Raw genomic sequence first — 21,193 nt, 5'->3', positions numbered from 1 at the left:
ACTAGAGAAAAGCTCAATGGGTTTCTAAAATTCTTTCCTCTTTAATAATCTGAAGTGTTGTTTGTGACCCAGAGAAGGACACATATTACCGAGGTGTGCTTTTAAGCAAAGTGTGTCCCTTTAATTATTATTTATAATTTCTATCCCCCTAGCACGTAGGGGCTCTTGTCACAGATCAGAACCCCACTGCGCTAGGTGCTGTTTACACTAGCCCAGAACACAAGTGGTTCCTCTTGAATAGCGGCAGCCTCAGTCAGGGCGTCTTACATTTCGCCATGTGGCCAATAGGCCCTTCACAGCCGCTGCGTGAGGGCAAATCCAGGACCATGCGGCAGGAGCTCCTGCCCTGGCACAGTTGATTCAGTCAAGCGTTCTGCTTCCTGCAGTTGCAGAACAGACGAATACTCCATCCAGCCCGCTGTCCTGTCTTCAACACGGGTCAGAGCTGGACGGGTTGAAGAAAGACAGGGCCGTCTCTCATGTCATGATTCACCTTGCTGGTGATTATCTTCTGCCCTGAAGCATGAAAATTGATAGCCTTCATGCTTCCATCCTAGCATGCATTGGTGATGATTTAGTTGTTCAATGCACTAAACTAGTGAGGAGAGGAGTGAACGGTCTTGCAGGTCTCTCTCTCTCGCCTCACTTTTTTATAGGGCCCTGCTCACTGTAGCTGCCAGGAGGTTCAAGGTGGACTCTGCTCTCACCAGCCGTGGGTCACTTAATTCAGCCCTGAACCAAAGACTGGAGATGAGGGAGAGAGAGGGAAAAGGAACAAATCCAAATTTCAGGCAATCTGGGTTCCTATGGACACCCAAAGGGGGTACCCCCCATAATCATGTCCCTGTGTCTCGCTAGGGTGGCAGCAAGTTTCAAGGGTAAGATGAATGGGGTGGTTCACACCTACTTGGAGTGATTGTTTCAGGCTGTCTGCAGACTCAGGCAGGTGTCAGTTACAGTCAGGTCACGTTGTCAAGCGTTTCTTTGCAGCTATGCGGGCGAGGAACATTGTTTTTTCTAATGAAGGCTGCGATTCTGATCTGGACACGAGGCACCAGGAGTTGGCACAGGCCTGTAGTGCCTTCGCCTTGGTCCAGCCCTGCTTTGGTGTCTGTTCGTGTGGACAGACTTCTGCGAACAGGAGAGTTCTGCACCCGGACCGGTCTGATCTCTTCCCTCCAGGTTTTCAACGGACCAGACCCCTGCTCCTGAGGGCCACACCCCGGGCACTGCTTGTTCCTGTGGACACAGGTCTGAGGGCGGGTGGCAGGGGCGGGGCAGGTTCACAGCTTATTGAGGCCCCAGCCAGCTCCTCCCAGCCGGTCCCACTTCCCATCAGCGTTGGCGCTGTGCCACCTGGGTCGGTCCTGTCCCCTGCAAAGGAGTGCTGCACCTCGGGGCCTCTGCCAGCGTGCCAGGCGTTTGCTGAAAGGGAGGGGGGAACAGCTGTGACCCCTGTGGGACGCCCCATGGGAAGGCTGGTGAGGACGAGGGGTGGCTGCAATGCTCCTTTGCCGTGCCAGCCACCACCGGGACACATCGCTGACGTGCCGAAGCAGCGCCAGGCGCCGGGGAGCTGCGTTGCTGCAGGGGGTGGCCACAGCCCTCGGAGCAGCCCGAGGAAGCGCCCGGCAGCGTGGCCCCGTTTCCAGGGTCGGGCGTCCGAGGGCGTGCGCGATGGGGGCTTGGGTGCGGGACGGCAGCTGAGGTGCCTTTCGCGCTAGTGCTCGAGGCCGGGCGTTGCAAGGCTGCTGTCTCTGCCGCGCGTGGGTCCTGGCTCCTTACAGCTCATCCGTGAGATGGCACAAAGAGACCCTTGGTCCGAGCAGCCGCGCCGCTGCCCTCCCTCCACCGTCCAGCTGGCTCGGAGGCCTGGCCGCAAGGCAACTGGCGTGCTGGCAAGGGTCACCGGCTGCAGGGCTTGCCTCAGTGCCGGCTTCTCGGGGACAGAGCCCAGGCAGGGGAGGCTGGAGACAGATCTTTAGTGTTGAGCGCTGGCCCCTCTGCTGCAGCACTGCGGGCTATCGCTAGCCAAGAGGGGCACGGCGCCCAGCCCCGTGGCTGGTGGGTGTAGACTTCCCCTGGGCTTTCGAGGACTCCCAGGAGAACACCCCACCACTTCCCGCAAGCACCAGGATCTCCCCTGGAGGCCTGGCCCCCCTCTGAGCGCTGGCCCCGACAGCCCCATAGCAAAGGTGCGAGCCCACCGCACACGCATGCTCTTTGTGACCCCACAGCTGTGACTTTGCCCTACGTTTGGGAACTAAGAGAGCCTGCGGGCCCCCCGGAAGTGGCAGCAGCTATTCAGCCGGCCTGAACGACGGGTGGGGCTGGGGGGGCACCGGAAAGTGCTCAGCTGCGGGAGCCGTTTGCTTTCTTTCAGGGGCTGAGATCCGCTCAATAGCTTCGCCCCAGGGGCTGGCCACGGACCAGCCCTTCAGTTCCAAGGCTGAGCCAGGCTGAGCTCCCAGATGGTGGCTGGCTCTGGCTGGCTCTGGAAAGCAGATGCTGTGTGGGGTGTGATTTTCCAGCTGCTTTCCCGCCGCCCTCCTGCCGGCCCCAGCCGTGAGTCTCGGCCCCTGCAGAACTCCTGTCCCGCTGCTCCCGCTCCCCTCTGGTTTGCTGCCTTTCCTCGGCCTGGCCCCCGGGCCGGCTGGCTGCCTCGCTCTAGACTCTGACCCTGTTCCTCTCGGTTCAGGCCCACGGGTTTCCCACACACCCCGTCTGGCAGCCGCTGGATTTCTGGAGCTGGGCAGCGGCCGGTTTCCTTAGTGATGAGCTCTGTTGCTTGCAGCAGGGGCCTCCTCCCCGTGGCCTAGGCCTGCCTCCCCGGCTCTGGCCTGCTCCCGCCCGCTCCTGCCGGCTCTCTGCAAGGCGCTGGGCGAGATAGCGGCCCGCAGGCCTGGCTGAGCCGCTGAACCTGGCCGGCTCTCTCGGCCGCACGCCCAGCCCCGCTCCCTCCCGCCTGCCTCGGTCGCCGCCCCAGGCCATGGCCTACGCCGGCTCGGCCGTCCTGGAGGGGGACGCGGCCGCCTTCGCCGCAGCCATCAGGAGCCTCGTCAACAACCCGCGGTTCAGGTGAGCTGGGCCGGGGAGCGGCTGGGCCAGGCCGGGGATATGCCTGGTACAGCTGGCGGGGCCGTACGCCCGCCAGAGCCGTACTGAGGGTGGGCCCTTCCCTGTCCCTCGACTCCACCCTGTGGAAACTGTGGATGCATCCGATGACGTGAGCTGTAGCTCACGAAAGCTCATGCTCAGATAAATTGGCTAGTCTCTAAGGTGCCACCAGTCCTCCTTTCCTTTTTGTGGAAACTCAGCCGCCCTCCCGCTGCGCCCCCTGCCAGAGCGTGTGCGGGCGCGGCCCCCTGCCCAGCCCCTCTGCCCGTAGCCAGCATCACTCCTGAGGGCCTGTGTGCTGTGAGCTACTCCCTTTGCTCCCTGTCCTAAACCTGCGTGCAGCGCTGCTGGGGGCCGTGAAGCAGTCGCCGCGGCTCATCCCAGAGACGGCTGCATTCCCGTGTTGGACAAAGTGCTGTGTGTGTGGGGAGGGGGTTGAGAATTTCAGAGCAGCCGAGAGGGTTTAGACACGTGTCTAAACGTGTGTCGAGGTCCCCTAGCCTGCTTTGAAAATCTCCGCCTCTGTCCATGGAAGTTTGCAAAGCTCGCGGGGCTGCGTCGGAAGAACAGCGCCCTGTGCACGCAGCCCAGGTGGGTGACCCCCTAGCACTCTGGCGAGGAGCGGGCCCCGCCGTGGCCGACAGCAAGTCCGTGGGACAGGGTCGCTGGCCTTACATTGGCCCCCCACGCTAAGAATTTTATGCAAACTTCTGTGGTTTCAACTCACTTCTTGCAAACCATTTGACAAGCCCGCGTGCGGAACCGGCTGGCACCTCAGGGCTGATTTCGCCAACCTAGGGCCAGCCCTGCGCTCTGATGGGAGCACGTCGCCCACTGGAATCCATTCCAGGGGGGCCGTGGGTCTGGTCTGTTCGCTGAGTCACCGGCAGTTCTTTATTCTGGAGGCGGCTTGCGGGGCCCGTCTGAGCACTGAAACCCAGGGAGGGTGGAAGTCCCTGTGGGCAGTGCTGGGTTTACAATGGGCCAGTGGCGCCATGGAGCCGGGCCCATGCTCAGAAGGGGCCCTGGCCTGCTCCGCTTGCTGGCTCCCCCCCTTCCACTTGCTCCTCTCGGCCTGCAGGGTTGTGCAGGGTGCTCTGCATTTGTGGGGGACTTTGGGGAGCCCTGGCCATAGGGAGTTGGGGGGGGCGGGTGTTGCAGAGGTGCAGAGGAAATTTCTGATTTCCCCATGGGTGCTTGACCCAGCTCTGTCCCAAACCCCACCCCCACTCCACCCTTTCCCCCAAGGCCCTGCCACCCACCTCTTCCTGCCCCCACTCCACCCCCACCCCACCTCTTCCTGCCCCATCCCGCACCCTCCCCCCGAGCGCCCCCACCTCTTCCTGCCCCTGCTCCTCCCCTCCCCCCCCAGCGCCTCCTGCCCCCTGCTGAACAGCTGATCAGCGGCACGTGGGAGGCGCTGGGGCGAAGCTGATCAGCAGGGCTGCCGGTGGGTCCTGAGCAGCCCCGGAGCACCCATGGAGTTGGTGCCTATGGGGTGTTGGGCGTGGGGGGCTGTGTGGCACGGCCTGGGCCTGCCCCCAAGGGGAAGGGGCACGCTGGCAGCACTGGGCTGGGCGGGCCACTGTGCGTCTGCTGGTTTGTGAATAGTGCCCTCGCACTGGGCTGGCAGAGCGGGGCCGCCCCTGCCATGCCCCATTGCCCCTGGCCGCCCCTCACTCTGGGGACCGACCTCCCCGCGCCGGTTCCATTGCCCCTATGGGGGCCCACAAATATGTTTGGTGCCAGGCCCACAAAATGTTAATCCGGCCCTGCTCATCCCTGGAGCACAGTGCAGCCGCTACGGGACTGTTTTCGGGCCCTTGCTGTCTGCTGGCCGTGATGGGGAGAGTTCGTGGGCAGCCGGCGAGAGAACCTGGTGGGAGGAAGGTGTGCACCTCCACTGCTCCTTGGGTTCTCTTCCTGCGAAATGGAAACCACCAGCTTGACGCGGGGCTGAGGCCGTGGCTAGCTGGTGAGCACGGGAAGCCAGTCGCATGCCCGTGACGGTTTCTTTTGAGGAACTTAATGCCCCCATGAACTCCACCCACGTCACCTTTACTCAGGCCTGGTCTGCACCAGACAATTAGGCCAGTTTAACGACGTCAGTTAGGGGGATGAAAAATCCACACCCCTGAGTGATGCCGTCGCGCTGACCTAAGTCACCGTGTAGACAGTACTGGGTTGACGGAAGAATCCTTCAGTTGACCTAGCTACTGCCTCTGCTAGCAAGAGGAGCCAGGAGTAGCTGTGATGAAGTGGGAACTGTTGTCATGTTTTGTAGGAGTACTGTGTGTGCCTCAGTTTCCCCAATGTGTTGCACAAGTATCTAGCTGGTGGGACAAAGGTGCGTGATCGTTGCAGAAACTCTACCGGGTAGCTGCCAGCGCCCAGACAATGGCCAGACACTCTGCACCCTGGCAACTGATGGCTGGGGCACATCCTCTTCAAGGAGCCAGCCGAAGGAGTTGGAGAACAAACAGACATGGAGGCCAGGTGACAAGTTTGCCTGAAAAAGAGACAAAGGATGGAGGGGCAACTGGGCACAACCGAGGTTGGGTTGCTGGAAGTGAGTCAGTCTCCTGGACTGGGACTCGGGGGGAGAGCCTGGGGCTCTGGACCCCCCCAACATAGACTTTGCTGAACCTTCCTGATTTCTGTGCTAGCAAGAACTGTTCTACGCTGCGTTCCAGATGACTAATAACCCTTCTGTTTTAGCAAAAAGAACAGGAGGACTTGTGGCACCTTAGAGACTAACCAATTTATTTGAGCATGAGCTTTCGTGAGCTACAGCTCACTTCATCGGATGCATACTGTGGAAACTGCAGTAGACATTATATACACACAGAGACCATGAAACAATACCTCCTCCCACCCCACTGTCCTGCTGGTAATAGCTTATCTAAAGTGATCATCAAGTTGGGCCATTTCCAGCACAAATCCGTTTTACACGCTGGCCAAGAGTCACTGCAGAGTTGGGGTGCAGAGCCCTCTAGGGGTGTGACACAAGCCCCCATCGAAGATAGGATTAGCCGTTCCACAAAGGGGCTCTTCCCACTTCTGCGTTCAGCACCCTGGTTCACGCGCCCCGGTGACGCCATGCTGACTAACCTGGCCGCCTGGAGTCTGACCAGCCACCCCCTCGTCGGCAGGCTTTGCCAACCCCATACTCGGTCACTGCTCTGTGTGGGGTCCCTGGCTCCTCTCTCCTGCCATGGGGCAGAGGCCGAGCATTGGTCTCTGTACTAGACCCCGGAGGCCCTGAGCGGAGCCAAACCCATAGGTACAGTTGCACTCTCTCACCACTGGATAGCTCACGCCTCAGCTCAGCATCGGCCTGCCTCCCGGCCATTATCTATTTGTGAAGGCTGGCGGGCGCGGCTGGCGCTGCCTGGGCACACAGCTCCTGCCCCACCGGGTCCTTCCTTCTGGGCCAGCTGGCTCTGGGAACTGTGGCACACCAGAGCTGGTAGCTGGACAACAGATTTGTGAGGCAGCAGGGGGCTTGGACAGTCCCAGCATGGCTGGTATGATGCGGTAACCCGCAAACACCCCCCACCCCGGGCACACAAGGAGGGCACCTCATTCCCCACGTGCAGTTAGCCAGAGAACCTCTCCACCCCAGAGCCGTTGCAGCTGCTTTGTTCAGCAACTAGAATCCCAGTGGATTGCCCCGATCCAGGGAAATCTGCAGTTCCAGGGAAGGGTGACTAACAAATCAGGCAGGTTTTCAGCGCTCGAAAGCTGAGCAGGGAAGGACCTGTCACAAGGCCCAGCGATGCACTGGGCTGAGGAGCGATGTATACGGCACGGTCCACACACTGCTCCTCCCTGGACAGGACTGGCTGAGGACAAGCTAAGCAGCAGCCTTTGCTCCTGGTGGTGGGTTTCACCAGTCGGTGCAGCCACACGTCACTAAAAGAAACCCAGCGCCTCCCAGCGGGATTTGCGCAGCCTTGTGCACTGGCCACGTGCTCCAGTAGGGGAGAAAGCCCTGGGTTTGTGCTTAAGGGCTTGACCCAAACCTTTCCACTGGCTTTGGTCAGGCCCGACATGGGGAGCGTGCGAAGTCACCCCTTTCCTTTAGGCCTACCTGCGGAGTCTTGCACAGCTAGGTGCCAGGTGCCAGTCCAGCCTCACTAAGGGGTGGACCCAGAGAGAGGAGCCGGGTGGGGCTGAGCCTCCCAGCACAGTTGGCCATCGTCGTCTCCCTTGGGGGCAGCCGTGGTGGAGAAGCCCAAGAGCTGAACAGGCCGCTGGGCGTGAGCAATCTGCTCCCTCTGGGCCCCTGGGCGGGCAGTGTGTGGCGTGGCGCGGCCACTGGCCCAGGCCCTGCCTGCTCTAGGGATGGAGAAGAGCCTCTCGCTTCTAGAAGCAGAGTGGAGCCGGCGGTGGAGGAGGAAGCTGGAGCCAAGGGACGGAGGAGATGCTCAGGAGCGAGCTTTGTTGAGGCTGCTAAGGGAGAGCAGCTAGCAAGGCGTGCTGGGGAAAAGCAATTCCCCAGGCCCATGCACCTCACTCCAGAGCTCGGACTTTGGCACCATTGCTCATGGAGGCCGAGTGGTGTGAGCAGAAGCCAGGTTTCCTCTCCATGCAGGGCTTCAGGCGGCTGCCGAAAGCACAAAGGCAAACCTGCTGAGCTGGTGGAAAAATGTGGTTAACAGATTTTCTAGCACTTCATCAGCACTTTCATCTGTGGCCCAAGGGGCAGGTTTCTAAACGCCCAGGCCTGAGTGCTCGCTTCCCCCAGCTCCTATTCCCACTCGGATGGGGAAGCTCAGGCCTAAATGCCGGTGGCACGTAGTGGAAGGAGGCAGCTGGAGCAGCCATCAGCCATGCTATAGCTAGAAACTGGCAGGTGATGTGGGGCTGCCGGGCCAGTGTCCTGGCTGTGGTCCAACCCCAGGCATTACAAACTCAGCTGGCATTGTCCGGTGGCCCCATGTTCTCCACTGCCTGGCCATAGCTGTTGTGCCGTGTTGATGTGCGCTGTTAAACAGCTGCTGCGTTTCACCCCAGAGGTGGCTGGAGTTTTGGGCTCCATGATGTGAGGCTGGCTTGGGAAGCAGCTGGGGATGAAATGTAACGGGCAGTGATCCCTTTCCCTGCCTTGCGAGGCTCTGCCCTGAGCGGGGGCTGGGAGGTGCCCTTTTGATTCCCAGGGGTTCTCTGTGCCGTGAGGGCCAGTTTGATACTACAATGTGCGAGCGTCTCGCGTGGGGGGGAATGGGATGGCTCAGGCGCTGGGATACGGAGCTTGGCCCGTGTCGGTCACTCATTCAAATCCACTCGACACTCCACCGCTCTGCCAGGCAAGAGCCCTACTAAGGCTGCTCTCCCCTTGCTAAGGGGTTGTGCTGGGTACGGATGGATTTAAACAGTTTGGCCTAGATCCTGAAGGGTATCTAGGCTCCTAATGCTAGTTGCTTCCTGGGCCTTCCTCCCTGGGGCAGGCTCATGAAATACACCCAGGGGCCCAGCTGGCTGCTGTCAGCCCGCGTTCCCTTCGATGGCTGCAGTGCACGGGGTACAGTGCGGGACAGCATCGGTGCAGAGGAAGGATGGCCTCGTGCGTCGGGCACTTGAGAGACCTGGGCTTGATTCCCTGCTCTGCCACAGAGTCCCCGTGTGACCTTGGGAAAGTCCCTTAGTCTCTCTGTGGCTGAGCTCGCCAGCAGCATGATGGGGGGATTATATTAAAGCTACGCTGAAGGTAGTGAGGTGCTCAGAGGTGCCGGGGCCGGAGAAGGACTCCGCTCAAGCCACTGGCTTGTCTCAGGTGGCTTTGAAGGACAGAGTTCCAATGTTCTTAAGGCCAAACACTGGGCGGGGGGGGGGCCCATTTCAATGAGTCAGGCAGCTTTTCCCAGCTGCTTGGGGCAGCCTCTGGCTCCCACTGCCCACCAGGCAGAGCCTGGGCTAGCTCTGGGAGAGGAACAGGCTGGGTTGAGTGAGACAAGTCCAGGATTTGCAGTCTGCAGTGGGAGACAGGGACCACGCGGCAGTGGCCTTTGCTGGGAGAGGCCTGGCCACTTGGGCTGGAGCTGTCAGAGAGTGTTTGGGGGGAGGGCGGACGAGCCACATTCCTGGGCTCATGTAGACCTGGACTCTGTGATGCAATGGAGAGAATATCCCAGTCTCCGTCAAGGAATGTAGCACGCGCTGACCCTTAGTGCTAACGGGGTGGTTTATTGTCTGAGCATCATCTCTGAATTCCCAGGGCTCCAGCCTGTATCCCACAGGGTTGACTCAGCCTTCCAGCATAGGCACACTGAGTCCCTGCCACTCACTCCCTATGGCATTTTGGCTGAGTCCTTGAAGCTAAGGTCCTGTCTGCTCTACACAGGTACTAAAGAGCCCATACTTCATCAGAGGGTAGCTTTGCCTTTCTGCTCTTGGCCAAAATGCCATGCTCACCGCCCTTCTGCTGGTGCAGCGTGATATGTGCTGGGTGGTTGATGTCTTCCACACCAGAGGTGGCTGCATTTCATTGTGGGTGTATAGATCCTGAAGTGCTTTGAGATGGAGAGTGCTTGGAGATGGCAAAGTCACTAAACACAGAACAGGCCCAATGTCACTTAAAGGGCTCAACCCAAAAGCCAGGTCAGTAGACTCACCAGCTCTTTCAGGCTGCAGCCTACACAGGCAGCTTGGTGCCACATCCCGGTGCCCAACGCGCTTGGGAGATTTGGGTTCTGGGCTTGGCTCTACCATAGACTAGGCCCAGACTTTAGGCCCCTCACTTGCATGTAAATCCTCAGTCCCTTGAGGAGCTGCCCCTCCATGCCTTCCCTGCAAAATGGGGACCATCAGAATCCTGCCTTAGCTCACAGAGAGACTGGGCGGATCGGCCCGTTGGCTGGGGGTGAGCCGCCCAGATGCCATGGTGTGGTGGGCACAGGCGATCAGCGGGTGGTAGGATTGACTCCTCTTGTGCATTGTGAGCAGCGGCAGCCCCCGACCAGGCTGGCCCCACTGTGCCACCAGGCGGGTGTTGGCAGCAGCGCCCACACGCTGGCGTCCCGGGAGAACCGGGAGGTTGGAGGCGTTTACCCGCGGTGGAATTATTTGTCAGCATTTCTGGTTCTAGCCCAGCTGCCTGACTCAAGGGTCATGAGTCAAAGGAGGTGAAAAGCAGATTTCTGATTCTCAGCAGCTGGACTTTCCACTCCCTGCTGCACGGAGTGAAAACCCCTCCATGCAAGCGCTGGGCCCACGGCACTTTCCTTTTCAGTTCTGACTCCACACGGGTGTGCGGCCTGTAGTTTTATGAATCTTCCAGAGGAAGTGGTTTACCTGCCCTACATGGAGTTTTGAACCAAACAAACAAACAATAGCAGCCATGCAAACAATGAGAACCCTCAGCACTTCCCGAACCGCTGCACAAAGCCCTGGGGGGTATGCAAGGAGAACCTCCATTAGCTGTTAGCAGTACAGGGCCCATGATACTCGGTTGGGCAGTTCAGTCCAGCCAGTAGCAGGCACTGTGCGTATGTATTCAGGGAAATACCCACACCACCACCCCCGCCCAATGAGATGTAACCTCAGCCCCATGGTGTGACTGGCATTTGTGGGGGGGAGGTGAGGTGGAGGGGTGAAGGCTGCATGTCCTGGCCTCCTGCTGGAGTAGATTTGTTCAGTCACTTGCAGGGAGGCAGCACACAGATGGCTGAGCCGGGTGGGGGTGAGGGGGGTGATTAGTGGGAAGGAGCAGCCATGAGGGGCCACGTGCTGGGCTCTTCTGCCTCCATTAGGCTCTGCACGGGAGGATACTCTGAATGGAGGATGGGGGTTTGGGGGTTTAGGGGTTACATTGCATGGTGGGCAGGGTACTCTGCCTGGGGGATAGGGTGGGGGTCAGGGGTACTCTGCATGGAGGATGAGGGTTTAGGGGGTACATTGTATGGTGGGCAGGGGTATTCTGCCTGGGGGATGGGGGTCAGGGGTACTCTGCATGGAGGGTCAGGGTACTCTGCATAGGGGATGGGAGTCGGGATACTCTGCATGGGGGAAGGGGGTACTCTGCATGGGGGATGTGTTACCTGCACGCATTAGGGCACCCCACCTTTTCCCAATCCGTAGGGCTCAGGGTGTAACTAACCTGGTCAGTGTAAGGACCCACGCCCTTTCCCAATCCGTAGGGCTCAGGGTGTAACTAACCTGGTCAATGTAAGGACCCACGCCCTTTCCCAATCCGTAGGGCTCAGGGTGTAACTAACCTGGTCAGTGTAAGGACCCACGCCCTTTCCCAATCCGTAGGGCTCAGGGTGTAACTAACCTGGTCAATGTAAGGACCCACGCCCTTTCCCAATCCGTAGGGCTCAGGGTGTAACTAACCTGGTCAATGTAAGGACCCACGCCCTTTCCCAATCCGTAGGGCTCAGGGTGTAACTAACCTGGTCAATGTAAGGACCCACGCCCTTTCCCAATCCGTAGGGCTCTGGATATATACTACTTCTGCAGGTGTGCAGGACCTTTTACCAGTGAAAGAGCCTTACACAGTAATATCTGGACCCTCTAGTCATTAACAATCACCAAGCAGAATACACACTAAGCAGACAGTGCCATGCTCACCAACCCTGATCAGGCAGGCGGACTTTCCCTGTTGGCCAGGCAAGGTCGGTCTCATCTGGGTCCCAGTTGCTGCATGACACGTCTGAACAGCTCTGATCTTAGGCTGAGTCTTGGGGGTGAGTTCTTCTTCTTCCAGGTCTTTCCTTCTTCTTATGCTTCTCTTCCCAATTGGTCTCCTTCTTGGACCCCAGTTTATATAGTGAAACTTGAGTCCGGTTTAGCTAGACCTTAACCAATCCTAATATAGAGTAACATAATTCTCTAACCAATTATATCCCACTACCCTAATTAACTGACACCTAGCAAAATTAATTATACAGCAGACAGAAACAATTAAAGAACCAGACGGAGACCATACAGGTAAACAATAGGGAAGTGGGGACCATAATGCCAAAACAATAAAGAAATGAGGATTTCACGGTCAGTTCTTGCCAGACAGGATGCTATCAGACTAAGTTTTCCTTAACCATCTTAAGCTCTGTTTCTTTATCTGGCGATACCGGGTGCCATTAGGATGAGGTCTCCTTCTTACCAGCCAGATAGGACATTGTTTTAATATAATTAGAGGCAATGTGAGGATGTGACTTCCTGCTTCTCAGCTAATGGCTGCTGCTCTTTTAATCTGACTGCAGATGAAGGCCTTAGGATATGGCTGCTGACAAAGGCCTTATCCTTACAGATGGGGGATTAGGGGGTACTCTGCATGAGGGGGCAGAGGTACTCTGCCTGGGGGATGGGGGAGTCAGGGGATACTCTGCATGGGGGGGCAGGGGTACGCTACATGGGGTATTAGGGAGTACTCTGCATGGGGGATGGGGGATTAGGGGGGTACTCTTCCTGCGGGATGGGGGAGTCAGGGGGTACTCTGCCTGCGGGATGGGGGAGTCGGGGTACTCTTCATGGGATATTAGGGAGTACTCTGCCTTGGAGTAGGGGTCAGGGGTACTCTGCATGGGGGATGGGGGTACTCTGCATGGGGAATGGGGTGTAATGATGCTGGTTCTGGCGGGACCCAACTGAGAGTGCCAATTCAGGACAAATTGCTTAAAGCAGGGCAGTTACAACCCAAGGCTGGGGTTTCTATGCACACCAAGGCAAACCAAACCAGCCAGACAGAGGACTTCAGTTTTACCCCACTGGCTAACCACAAGTCACACAAGCAATTCCCATAGACACTCCTGTTTCCCAGTATCCCCACCAGTGCCACTCATTATGGGGACAAATGGTGATGAAAACCAATACCCCAGTAAAAGAAAAAAGTTTCTCTCGATCCCAAAGGACCAAGCCCCAGACCCAGGTCAATATACAAATCAGATCTCACCCACAAATCACGCTGTTGCCAATCCTTTCGAATCGAAAATCTAAAGGTTTATTCATAAAAGGAAAGAAATATAGACGAGAGCTAGAATGGGTTCAATGGAATCAATGACATACAGTGATGGCAAAGTTCTTGGTTCAGGCTCGTAGCAGTGATGGAATAAACGGCAGGTTCAAATCAAGTCTCTGGAGAACATCCCCAGCTGGGATGGGTCCTTCAGTCCTTGGGTCAAAGCTTCAGTGTAGCAAAGTCTCTCCACAGGTACGAAGCAGGATTGAAGACCAGATGGAGGAGCTGCAGCAGCGTTTTATAGTCTCTTGCCATGTGGTCTCTTTCTTTGTCCCAAGGACACGCTGCCCATCCCATGGCCTGGAAACACCTCAGAGTTCTGTCCCTAGGCAGGTCCCTGCACACCTGGCTGAGTCCCCAGGCGAGTCTGCCTTCTCTCACTGGGTCAGTTGTGTTGCTGAGGGTCCTTAATGGGCCACCCAGCAGGCTAGGCAGAGCTGACACCCACTTGTCTGGGGTGTCCCCCAGAAGCAGAGCAGAAGTTTGAAATACAGACAGTCTAAAGCCAATACTTATATCCTTCAATACAAAAATGATACATGCAAACAGACAGCAAAATCATAACCAGCCAACCATCATCTCGTCTTAGACACCTTATTTGACCCCCTTTATACAAGATTTGGTGCCACTACAGGACCTTGGTTGCAACAACGTTCTAAACGGTCCCAGTTCAAGTCAATAACATCACATGGGGTCAGGGGTACTCTGCATGGGGGATGGGGGTCGGGGGTACTCTGTATGGGGGTAGGGGTACTCTGCATGGGGGATGGGGGTCGGGGGTACTCTGTATGGGGGTAGGGGTACTCTGAATGGGGGATGGGGGTCGGGGTACTTTGCATGGGGGATAGGGGGTACTCTGAATGAGGGATGGGGGTCAGGGGTACTCTGCATGGGGCACTCAAGCAGTGGCCACCCTGTTGCAATCCCCGCTCCTCATGGCGTGGCTTGGCCTGTCTCCATCTCCGCAGTGACGTGACGTTTGTGGTGGGCAGGGAGAGGCAGGAGGTGTTTGCCCATCGCTGCATCCTCGCCTGCCGCTGCCAGACCTTCCAGGGGATGCTCTGCCAGCCCCAGCCAGGTGCCCAGGAGCCACGGCCCCCCCAGACCCCATTGGTCCTCAGCCATGTGCAGCCCGAGGTCTTCCTGGCCGTCATCGAGTTCCTGTACACCAACAGTGTGACCCTCAACAGCCTCATCGTGAGTGCCGCATGCTGCCCCGGGGCCGGGCGCCCTGGGAAGGGCAGGGGTGGGTCAGGCACAATGACAAGGGACCCCAAACTGGGCTGCAGGGAGGGCATGGCAGGATAATACGTGGAGATGGCTCATGTCACATCCCCCTCTAGCAGCTAGGCCACAGAGAGGATTACAGCCTACTACTGTTGCCCTCTAAGGGATCTATTTCTTTAGCTCAAGTGGTAGAGGGCTGTGCCACAAGTCCTGGGTTCAAGCCCAGCCCACACAGGGGAAGGTACATGTGCTGTGGCTTGTAGGGCACGTAGAGTGTAGTTAGAGTCTGCAGTGCCGGATCCAGACAGCACCACCGCCTGATGGGAGCTAGGGCTGCAGCTGCCCCACTCATCTCCCCAGGCCTCCTGGCTGGGAGTGGCTTGCGTTGCTCCAGTCCCTGAACCATGGCTCTTCCTCCAGCCTGGCCTGGCCGAGGAGAGAGGGAGAAGTCCCTGGCCCAGGCCTGGTTAGCTTGGGGGCTGCAGGAAGAGGCCAGCGTGGGCTGGAGTGCTGGCTTGTCCCCGCCCCTGCTCTGCCAGCTTTGTAATCCTCGATACTCCTCGTTATGGGGGCAGTGGGGGAAAGGGCGGGGGTGCCAGTGGGAGGGGGCGGCACTGGAGGCTGCTTGCTCTAGGCTATTTTTAGAGCAATGCCCCTCGCCCCGCCCAGGCAGCACCGGAACAGGGTGCGAATCACCCAGCTCAGAGAACTAAGATAAACTCAGCCCAAGGAAACAGGAACCACCCCCGGGAAAACACTGCCAGCCGGGGCCATCCCGGGCATCGCCCTGCCTGGGGGCAGAGTCACCCGGGGGATTCAGCCCTTTCTCTCCTACGCTCTCCGCACCACGATCCTTGCTCAGACACCCCCCCTCACCTCCTGGCCCCATGCACTGACCTGCTGAGCCTTGGCTGGGGGCATCCCAGCCCCCCGGCAGCCGTGGAGAGGCCCAGGAGCGCAGGTCAGCCCCAGCCATCACCTTACATTCCTGCAGTGAAATGGGCCAGGGCTGGATTTTAACCTCTCCGCCAGCCCCAAATTGAGAGCCCACGGCACAGAGAAAGGGCCCCAGAACTCGGGGGGGTGGGGGGGAGACCGTGGGCACAGCCACGGCCTTTGCCCAGCCCCCGACGGCCCTGCAAGGTGGCTCCTGGGCTATGGAAGAATCAGGCTTCTCCGGAGGTTCCCTGTCCTTTACCCCGCTCCCATGGCAAAGCATGAGGCAAGTCCAAAGCCAGCTGTGGGGACGGGAAGTGCCCCTCAGTATTAACACCACTCAGCCATTCGCACGGCCATTGCATGGCCATCCTCATCCCCCACCCCCACTCCCGGCCCCTGGATCTAAGCAACTGCAGGGCGGGTGGGACGGCCTGGCAGCCCCCCAGCAGAGCATCGTGGTTCCCCCTCCAGCTGATTCAGCAGCGGTGCTGGGGGCGTCTGGGGGTGTCGTGGTGAGGCAGAGGTGGAGGTTGTTGCAGCCCAGAGCCTGGTGTGACATCCCCAGAGTCCAAGCCGGACTAATGAGGAGCTGTGTTCCCCTGCCCTCGGACCTGGGGTGCCCTTTACCCCACTCTGCTGCTGTCGCCTCCAGTCCCAAACTGCTCACCAACAGCCGCCTGCAGGCAAGTCGCCCACAGTCACGTCGGGGTGTGAACTGCAGCTGGGGACACCCACACGCCCTCGGTCTGGGATTCCCCCCCAGAAACAAGTGTCCTGCACTGGGCAGCTGTCCCCTGGCCAATACCAATTCACACAAGTCAGTGATCTCATCAAGGGAAATAATGCACAGACTCGGTGACCTCAAACGGACTTTCCCAACCCCTTCCACGCTGGATGAGATCAAACAAGTAGATTAACGACGAAGAGGGAGAGTTGACGTGAATACACAGCATGAGGCATGACTGTCAGAAGTGGCTGCAAGAGCAATACAGATAAAACGCAACTGACGCCTGACACACGGACCCAGGTGACACTCGAAGCTCGCCCCATCTTTCAGGAGCTTTGCTGGCTGAAGTTCTTTCGGTCCAGGTCCCTGCCCCAGCCCAACGCTGCTGCTTTTGTTCTTCGGGTGCCTGGACTGCCAGAGGCTGAGAGAATGGCAGGGAAACTCTGGGGCGTCTGCCCCCCCCTTTTTATAGTCCCCCCCACTCCAGCTCTGAGAAGCAGCTCCAGCTGGGAGTGTGGCAACAGGCAGGCTGCAGGCCTGGGAACCCCAGGCTGTTTCTTTGCTGGGATGGAGATTTTTTGCCCTGCCAATGAATGGCCACTTAGCAGATGATGGCCCATGTGACCTTGTCCACACCTGGCTGAGGCACCAGCTTGCCCTCTGTCTGAAGAACGGGTCTGGCCGCTCCCCAGACTCGGAACATCAAGGGCTATTAGCCAGGATGGGCAGGGATGGTGTCCCTAGCCTCTGTTTGCGAGAAGCTGGGAATGGTGACGGGATGGACGGGGTGACAGGGGCTGCATCACTTGATGATTCCCTGTTCTGTTCTTTCCCTCTGGGGCACCTGGCACTGGTCACTGTCAGCAGACAGGATCAAACTGGGCTTTTGGTCTGACCCAGTGTGGCTGTTCTTTACATGTGGAGTAACTCCAAGCTTATACATTCACACACAAGGTTGCCACAGGTATTTTACCAGGACAATAATGACCAGCAAATAGGAGTTTTATACTTTGTCCAAGGGGTGACGCCAGGGGTCCAGACTGCCACAAGGGGTCTGCTTGAAAGGCCAGGCTGTGTTCCCTTCCCTGCTGAGGGCTGGCTCAAGGGTTGCTTCCCAGGGCGGCCTCCTCATGGCCCTTACTGCAGAGAGCCAGTTGCACTGAGCAGCCGTCTGGCCCGTTGAGCTGCCCTCTTGCCCCTCCGAGGCCCTTGTGGCCTGAGGAGCACAGACGGAGGAGAGACCTGGCCACACAGGCTGTCGTGGGACAGAAACTGTCTCTCTGCCCAGCTGGCGGCCAGTGCCTGTGGCTGTGTGGGTGAATGCCCGATCCTGTTCATCACGGCTCTGGTTGTGTTCCCTCTGGTGTGACTGTTCCAGTGTAAGAGGAGGTGGCCCCTTGTTAGCTGCCTGAAGCCAGGGAGAAATTCAGCTCCCGAGCCTGACACGTGACCTGGACTCTGAGTAAGCTCCGTGCAGGATCAGAGCCCAGCCCGGACCAGCTCTGTGGTCAGCGGATGGGGACCAAGTGTGAAATGCTCCTCTCCCAGAGTCTAGCTGAGCATGGGAGACCCGGCATCTCGCAGGGGATGGACAGGCTGTAGCTGGTGTGGCTGCTGCCTAGAATACACCGTGTGGAATCCCAGCTGGCGTTCTAATGAGAATGGTATTTGGGATTTCCTCTGAGGTGATCCATAGCCAAACAGTGGGCAAATGGGACCTGGTGAAGCCTCTCAGCACACCCGTGAATCAGTGAAGAAACTGAGGCACAGAGAGGGTTGAGCTAGGAATAGCACTGAAGAGCCCCGCTTCGCATCCCCTGCTCTAGCCAGCAGGCCCCAATGCCTATTGCCAGCCTGCGGCCTTCTGGACTAGGAGCTGGGGCATGTTATCCTGCAGTGATCCCGGCAGGGAGATGGTGGTTCCCAGCTTGGGGTCTGCAGGACACTCGCTGGTGGCCTGCAGAGAGCTGGCTGGTGACTTGGGTCCGGCTCTTCCTCCTGGCTTCCAGCTGTTAGAGAGCTAAAAATATGCCAACTCCTTTACCTTCCCCTGGAAGGTTTCAGAGTAACAGCCGTGTTAGTCTGTATTTGCAAAAAGAAAAGGAGGACTTGTGGCACCTTAGAGACTAACCAATTTATTTGAGCATGAGCTTTCGTGAGCTACAGCTCACTTCATCGAATGCATATTGTGGAAAGTGTAGAAGATCTTTTTATACACACAAAGCATGAAAAAATACCTCATCCCACCCCACTCTCCTGCTGCTAATAGCTTATCTAAAGTGACCGCTCTCCTTACAATGTGTATGATAATCAAGGTGGGCCATTTCCAGCACAAGTCCAGAGTTTAACAAGAAGGTCGGGGGGGGGGGGTAGGAAAAAACAAGGGGAAATAGGTTACCTTGCATAATGACTTAGCCACTCCCAGTCTCTATGCAAGCCTAAGTTAATTGTATCCAATTTGCAAATGAATTCCAATTCAAGGGTTTCTCGCTGGAGTCTGGATTTGAAGTGCACGGGCTGAAATTGTGGAAAAGCAGCACCACTTGCCCCATAACCTCAGCCGTGCGGAACACAATGCCATCCACAGCCTCAGAAACAACTCTGACACCATAATCAAAAAGGCTGACAAAGGAGGTGCTGTTGTCATCATGAATAGGTTGGAATATGAACAAGAGGCTGCTCGGCAGCTCTCCAACACCACATTCTACAAGCCATTATCCTCTAATCCCACAGAGAGTTACCAAAAGAAACTACAGCATTTGCTCAAGAAACTCCCTGAAAAAGCTCAAGATCAAATCCGCACAGACACATCCCTGGAACCCCGACCTGGGATATTCTATCTACTACCCAAGATCCATAAACCTGGAAATCCTGGGCGCCCCATCATCTCAGGCATTGGCACCCTGACAGCAGGATTGTCTGGCTTTGTAGACTCCCTCCTCAGGCCCTACGCTACCAGCACTCCCAGCTACCTTTGAGACACCACTGACTTCCTGAGGAAACTACAGTCCATCAGTGATCTTCCTGATAACACCCTCCTGGCCACCATGGATGTAGAAGCCCTCTACACCAACATTCCACACAAAGATGGACTACAAGCCGTCAAGAACACTATCCCCGATAATGTCACGGCTCACCTGGTGGCTGAACTTTGTGACTTTGTCCTCACCCATAACTATTTTACATTTGGGGACAATGTATACCTTCAGATCACCGGCACTGCTATGGGTACCCGCATGGCCCCACAGTATGCCAACATTTTTATGGCTGACTTAGAACAACGCTTCCTCAGCTCTCGCCCCCTAACGCCCCTACTCTACTTGCACTATATTGATGACATCATCATCTGGACCCATGGAAAAGAAGCCCTTGAGGAATTCCACCATGATTTCAACAATTTCCATCCCACCGTCAACCGCAGCCTGGTCCAGTCCACACAAGAGAGCCACTTCCTGGACACTACAGTGCTAATAAACGATGGTCACATAAACACCACCCTATACCGGAAACCTACTGACCGCTATTCCTACCTGCATGCCTCCAGCTTTCACCCTGACCACACCACACGATCCACTGTCTACAGCCAAGCTCTGCGATACAACCGCATTTGCTCCAACCCCTCAGACAGAGACAAACACCTACAAGCATCTATCAAGCATTCTTACAACTACAGTACCCACCTGTGAAGTGAAGAAACAGATTGATAGAGCCAGAAGAGTTCCCAGAAGTCTCCTACTACAGGACAGGCCTAACAAAGAAAATAACAGAATGCCACTAGCCGTCACCTTCAGCCCCCAACTAAAACCCCTCCAACGCATTATTAAGGATCTACAACCTATCCTGAAGGATGACCCAACACTCTCACACATCTTGGGAGACAGGCCAGTCCTTGCCTACAGACAGCCCCCCAGCCTGAAGCAAATACTCACCAGCAACCACATACCACACAACAGAACCACTAACCCAGGAACCTATCCTTGCAACAAAGCCCGTTGCCAACTGTGCCCACATATCTATTCAGGGGACACCATCACAGGGCCTAATAACATCAGCCACACTATCAAAGGCTCGTTTACCTGCACATCCACTAATGTGATATATGCCATCATGTGCCAGCAATGCCCCTCTGCCATGTACATTGGTCAAACTGGACAGTCTCTATGTAAAAGAATAAATAGACACAAATCAGATGTCAAGAATTATAACATTCATAAACCAGTCGGAGAACACTTCAATCTCTCTGGTCACTCGATTACAGACATGAAAGTTGCTATATTACAACAAAAAAACTTCAAATCCAGATTCCAGCGAGAAACTGTTGAATTGGAATTCATTTGCAAATTGGATACAATTAACTTAGGCTTGAATAGAGACTGGGAATGGCTAAGTCATTATGCAAGGTAACCTATTTCCCCTTGTTTTTTCCTACCCCCACCCCTCCTCAGACCTTCTTGTTAAACCCTGGATTTGTGCTGGAAATGGCCCACCTTGATTATCATACACATTGTAAGGAGAGTAGTCACTTTAGATAAGCTATTACCAGCAGGAGAGTGGGGTGGGAGGAGGTATTTTTTCATGCTTTGTGTGTATATAAAAAGATCTTCTACACTTTCCACAGTATGCATCCGATGAAGTGAGCTGTAGCTCACGAAAGCTTATGCTCAAATAAATTGGTTAGTTTCTAAGGTGCCATAAGTACTCCTTTTCTTCTTCCCCTGGAAGCAGTTGCTGTAGCGGGGAGGGCAAGTAGTGGAAGGAGGGACCGTCTCTCTGGTAGAGTTTGGTTCATGTGGTTTACAAGTTGGAGAGCCCCTGCCCGTAATTAATTAATCAGGAAAAGTCAATAGTAAAACTAATGGCAAGGATCACTGCGTTCAAAGGAGCCGTCTGGCATGTGCATTTGCAATTAACTTTAACTGGGGCGTAGCCCTTTCTCCAAGAAAGCCCTGGCTGCTTCTCCTTGGACGCACTGGGGCTTGTTATGAGAGGCCCAGGTTTAGGGAGCAGGACGTGTCTAAGCTGGGGATCTCCGGCCAAGGGAAGAAATGATACCTGTGCCATCCATCACTGCAGCTGTCAGTATCCGCTGGCTGAGTGAAATACCATTGCCAGGAGCAAAAGCAAAACGCTCAACATAGGTAAGATCCTAGGGAGGAGGGATGGTTTGGTCTACTATGTCCCAGCTAGTCCACCTCCTGCACTGTCCCACCCAGTGCCTGGTC

At 56.7% G+C, this 21,193-nt stretch overlaps 1 protein-coding gene across 3 annotated transcripts in view; it reads left to right on the top strand.

Annotated features, from left to right (window-relative positions):
* The window catches only part of BTBD19 (BTB domain containing 19), a 79,599-nt gene that overhangs the window by 4,320 nt on the left and 54,086 nt on the right, over window positions 1-21,193 (top strand). Inside the window, exons 1-2 of one of the 3 annotated variants that reach the window (XM_084636158.1) lie at window positions 57-3,078; window positions 14,047-14,275. In XM_084636158.1, coding sequence (XP_084492284.1) covers window positions 2,990-3,078; window positions 14,047-14,275 — 318 coding nt within the window. In that variant the 5' untranslated portion in view covers window positions 57-2,989. Of the gene's footprint in view, window positions 1-56; window positions 3,079-14,046; window positions 14,276-21,193 lie in introns of those variants that run through there. The other 2 variants (XM_084636156.1, XM_084636157.1) reach the window with 2 other exon arrangements.

Source organism: Lepidochelys olivacea (genome assembly GCF_965140295.1).
Source record: "Lepidochelys olivacea isolate rLepOli2 genome assembly, chromosome: 8".
In the NCBI taxonomy this organism is placed as follows: domain Eukaryota; kingdom Metazoa; phylum Chordata; order Testudines; family Cheloniidae; genus Lepidochelys; species Lepidochelys olivacea.
Note: the sequence above shows the minus strand (reverse complement) of the source record. Positions and strands in the feature narration are given on the sequence as shown.